The sequence below is a fragment of the Melanerpes formicivorus genome, unplaced genomic scaffold (assembly GCF_026170545.1).
Source record: "Melanerpes formicivorus ecotype bairdi unplaced genomic scaffold, bMelFor1.0.p_v2 SCAF_2, whole genome shotgun sequence".
NCBI classification, from domain to species: domain Eukaryota; kingdom Metazoa; phylum Chordata; class Aves; order Piciformes; family Picidae; genus Melanerpes; species Melanerpes formicivorus.
The window spans coordinates 24,273,856-24,278,998 of record NW_027142354.1 but is presented as its reverse complement, the minus strand read 5'-3'; the positions used below and the strand labels follow the sequence as shown (position 1 = coordinate 24,278,998).

At 40.9% G+C, this 5,143-nt stretch overlaps 1 protein-coding gene across 1 annotated transcript in view; it reads right to left on the bottom strand.

Moving 5' to 3' along the window:
* Nucleotides 1-5,143, bottom strand: part of KIF25 (kinesin family member 25) — a 44,020-nt gene that overhangs the window by 10,703 nt on the left and 28,174 nt on the right. The window contains 2 exon segments of the mRNA XM_068153353.1: nucleotides 894-1,070; nucleotides 2,464-2,613. Coding sequence (XP_068009454.1) covers nucleotides 894-1,070; nucleotides 2,464-2,613 — 327 coding nt within the window.

Sequence of the window (5,143 nt, the reverse complement as noted above, 5' to 3'; positions counted from 1 at the left end):
GTGTGGGGTGTCCCTGCCCATGGCAGGGGGGTTGGAACTAGATGATCCTTGTGGTCCCTTCCAACCCTGAATGAAACTATGAAACTATGAAACTATGAAACTATCTTTTACTTTGTGTACTACACAATTAGCACCAAGAATAATCTCCATGGTTACTAGAGCAAGACTTTGTAATGCTTAGAAAGAACAAGAAGGCATTAAAATAAAATATAGATGTAGCCTTAACTATCTTAGCTCCCTACACTGCTGGGATGTGTAAATAAGAATAAAATTTACTACCAGGTATGCATCTTAAAACTGAATGAGTAAAAGCTTAACTACTTTTTACCTTTTAGTTTGAAGAATTTGGATTTTCGAGAACTACAGGTTCAAATACCAGCATATCAGTTCCCATTTTAAAATCTTATTATCCCTAAAGTATGGTTTTTAAACTCCAGTGCAAGTAGGGAAAGCTAACATTGTACAGCTGTTAGAAATCTACAGGAAATGCATAAATTTCTATGATAATCTGTACATTTTATAATTTGGTAAGGCTGAAGGGAAAGTGCTTTGTGGTTGGGTTACCTACCCCTTCTTTTCCTACAGCTGCCAAGATGCCCTAGATCCAGCAGCAACAGAATGCACAGCTATCCTAAGGCATTCTGGGTGGAAGGTGCTTAACACAGGAGTACAACTAAAAGTAATTGTACTGCTGTTTTGGAAAGTATTTTGACATTTGCAGCCAACTGCTCTCTAATAAACTGTGCTAATGGAAACAGTGAGGACCATCCAGTTCTTTCTTTTGCATATGTTTAGAAGTGATAACTGGTGCCTATAGTGCAATTCTGTCACAGCTACGCAGGTTACTGACACTGGATCATCATCAGGCAGTAAGGATCAAATCATGTACTCACTCATACACAAGCAATGGAACATCTCTCTTTCCTTCTTTGGTTGTGACAACATCACGTCTGGCACCAGATACTTTTCCACCGCTGTCTTTGGCCAGAAGATCAAAAATTTCATTATTATAGACTTCTACAACAGAAACCTCAACCCAATAACTTCCTGGTGGCTTTTCTGATATAAGCCTGCAGAATAAAAACAAAGAAGAAAATAATAAAAAAGAGAAAACAAATGCAGAAATCAAGGCCCAAGTGAGCAACCGGCAAACAAAGGTTTATTCTTTAATTGTAATCTAATTACAACATGAGAAGAGTGCTTATTAAATATGCACAGTTGTGGCTACTGTCAAGCTGAAGAATCAGAATAGACAGTTAAATTATATGTCAAGCAGTAAACAAAACTTCATTTTCCAAACAGCTACACCAGCGTATGTTGGAAGAGGATTTTGTATAGCTTTAGAAGACTATAGGAAGATGTAAAAGAGGTTGTTTGCAGATAGCTTTGTAGGACTATAGGGAAGATTTGCCTTTGCTCAAGTTAGAGAAAGCTATGTTTTGTCTTTGAGAGTAATGTAACCACCTTGCAACTGAAGGAGAGAAGCTTGGCAAAATTTGGTTGGATGTGTTAAAATATTGTTTTGTTATTTTGACCTATTGTATGCCTTAATTACACATATGCCAGTAGAAAATGACCAACTGAGATGTGACACGAGCCTTCTGATAGACTATATAACTTTGCTGTATAATGTAATAAAGGTCTTCGCTTGCTTACACCTTGTCCAGAAAGTATTGTTCTAGGTGTTTAAAACATCTATACTACAACAAGCTTACATTGTTATTCTCCACTAACCTCCCTCCCTCCTCAAAACTTTTTTATACCATTCCTCTGCTGGATGTTATTGGTGTCAAAGCTCAAGGTATGATGAACTCTGGCAGAGTGCAAGCAACAAACTGGCCAGGTAACTGGCCCTGTAAGTGGTTATCTGTCCACAGCCTCAGCAAATTCATGAACTAAATACTATTCAGGAGAATATGTGCCATTAGACACAGTTATTCTGGTACAAAACAGGATTTTGTTTTAATTTAGCTTATATAATTCTCAAAAGAAACAGGCTTAGCTGGAAAAATCAAATCATACACCACGTTCAAGTGAAAACATCTTAAGAATTCTCAAAGTGAGAACAGACCATGGTTAAAAATTCTACCAACATTCTTTGGGACTGGATTCTAATCTGGATCCTCTTTGTCTGTTCCAATTGTCAATTTTTACAGAACTTGTAAGAGCTTGTGTTTTGGGCTCCTACAGTTATGGTTGAAACATATTCAAAGTAAATTAGATGCCTGAAAGACAGATGGTCTGATAGCACACATCAAGACTGCATAATCTTATTTGCTTAGAAACTCAGTCTAAGCAGGAGGGCCTAGAAATCTCTATATTGAATGGCAGTCAGAGAATCTTTAAACACCAACCATCGTGGAGCTGAATTTGGTGATGATAAATACATTGCAAACTTTATTTCATCCTTTCTATAAAATTTAAGATGACTGCCACTAACATGAACTCCTACTTAGTAGTTACCTGAACACTTCTTGTGTAGCTCGAGGAATAATTCCAAGTTCTGATTCATTTTCTGTGGAGTATGGCAAGTTTTCCTCTAATTGTGGTCCCAGCATTGTGTATGTCTTCCCACTTCCGGTCTGCCCATAGGCCATGATACACACATTGTACCTGAAAATTAAAAGGACCTTCATTTATTTTACCCTTACCAAATGTGTTTGTTAGGTGGCAAGTCAAACCCCAGAAAATTTGGGAACAAAAAATGAAACAAAAAAATCACAGAATCACATAAAATGTCCAGTTGGAGGAGACCTGAAAAATCATCCAGTCCAACCCTCGATCCAGCACTGAAGGGTCAACACTAAACTATGTCCCTAAGTGCCAGGTCCACAGGCTGCTTAAACACCTCTGGGGACGATGACTTCACCACTGCCCTGGACAGACCATTGCAATTTTTTTATAACCTTTTCAGGTTATAAACATGAACCAACATGAACCTCCCCTGGTGCAGTTTGAAACCATTTCCTCTAGTCCTGTCGCTTGACACCATGGAGAAGAGGTTGTGCCCCTTCTTGCTCCAACCTCCCTTCAGGTAGTTGTAAAGAGAGATGAGGGCTCAGCCTCCTCTTCTCCAGACTGAACAACCCCAGCTTCCTCAGGCACTCCTCATAGGTCATGCATTCCACATCCTTCATGAGTCTCATTGCCCTTCTCTGGACATGGTTTGGCACCTCAACATCCTTCTCATAGTGAGGGGCCCAGAACTGAACACAGTACTTCAAGTGTGGCCTCATCAGTGCTGACTATGGGGGGGATCATCAGCTCCATGTTCCTGCTGGCCATAGTGTTGCTAGTACAAGCCAGGATGCCACTGGCTTTCTTGGCCACCTGGACACACTGCTGACTCATGTTCAGTTGACTGTCAACCAATACACCCCTAGGTGCCTCTGAGTTTCAGCTTTCCAACCACACATCCCCAAGTCTGTAGCTTACCATGGGGTTGTTGTGACCCAAGCGCAGGACCTGGCACTTGGCCTTGTAAACTTCATACCATTGGCCTTGGCCCATAGATCTAACCTGTCCAGATCTGGTTGTAAAACTTTTCTACCCTCTAGCAGGTGAACACAACCACCCAGTTTGGTGTCATCTGCAAACTTACTGCGGGTGCACTCAATCTCTTCATCCAGATCATTAATAAAGATATTAAAGAGGACATTTCCTTGCATAGTTCTCACAGAAACTGAAGTACTGCTCAAAACATCACCTAAACAGATTTTAGTATGTTTTTAAGCAGAGTCAAAGGACAGGGAACTGACAGAAGAGGGATACTTAGCTTGGAATGACTGAGGAAGTTAGACCTCCAGCCTGCTCCACTTCTAGCTCATGCACTACTGAGCTTCTTGTTAATCAGCTCCTAAACCACTGCAGTTTACAGCAAAGCATTTTAAAGTAAACCATCACTGGGGTTGATTTGTCTTACAATGCCATGCTGTGAAACACAGCACTGATGTCTTTACAGCTGTGAAGAGTAAACACTCCAGCTGTCGCAGCCTTTTTCAGGCAGCCTCATTACTCACAGCCCTCAGTCACTGCAAAAGAGCCCTCATGATAAGAGTATAAGCTTTTGTTCAGTATAAGCATGCACACAAAGACTACTCTGGAATAAAGGTCGTAGGAACTGCTCTGACAGGGACTTGTAGAAGGTAAGAATGTACAGTGTCACTGCAGTGGAACAGGCATCTATGAAACAAGTCATGTTCCTCTGAAGTAGACAGGAACATGAGGGAAAGTGCCTGCTTCTCTGCATCACAAATAACTTTAAAAAGAGTCCACAGGTCTGTTGTGGATGTTTGTGCCACAGGGATCTGAACTCTATCCAGTCAGATCAAAGTCAAAATCTTACGCAAAGCAAGTGGCTATACGCAAATGTCTTCAGCCACTGTACTACTTAGAATCACAGAATCAACAAGGTTGGAAAAGACCTCAAAGATCATCAAGTCCAACCTGTCACCCAAGACCTCATGACTACTAAACCACGGCACCAAGTGCCACATCCAATCCTCTCTTGAACACCTACTTCTGTTTAGGACCAATACTGTGCAGATGAAGGTTAGTCCCTACTGATCTGTGTCTGTTCTGCAGCAATTGCCAGCACACATTAGTGTGGACCACAGAACTGTGGCTGCAAAAACTGTTGGAAGACATGCAGTTATGCTGACAGGACTGCTTCTTCCCAGGACTATGATATTTGTTCATAGACCTGACATTAGCTGAATCTTTATGCACAAGGAGCACTTTGCAGTATGCTAACATTTCTGCTCTACTAGAGAGCTGCAAGAACAGATTTGCTCTTTGTCTGCCAAGGAGTAAAATTTCACTGCCTAAGCTACCTATTCTTTGTCCAGACCTGAACAGCTGCTCTTGGTCATCTGAAGCTTTTCCTCATATCAAAAATGTTTCAAGCACATGCCAACAAATTTCAATGAACACCCCTTGCCTCACTATTTGAAATGTCTGAAGTTTGGCATCTTAAACATACCTAGAAGCAATTATTTTTGGAGGATTATTTAGAAAGCTTTCTTTGTTAGAATGAAATGTGGGCTGACAAGCAACACAGCAAATACTTGAATACACCTGGGCATGCAAAGTCAAAGGTGCAGTCAGTAAACCTATAGTAAGGTTCCTCCACATTTCAGGATGC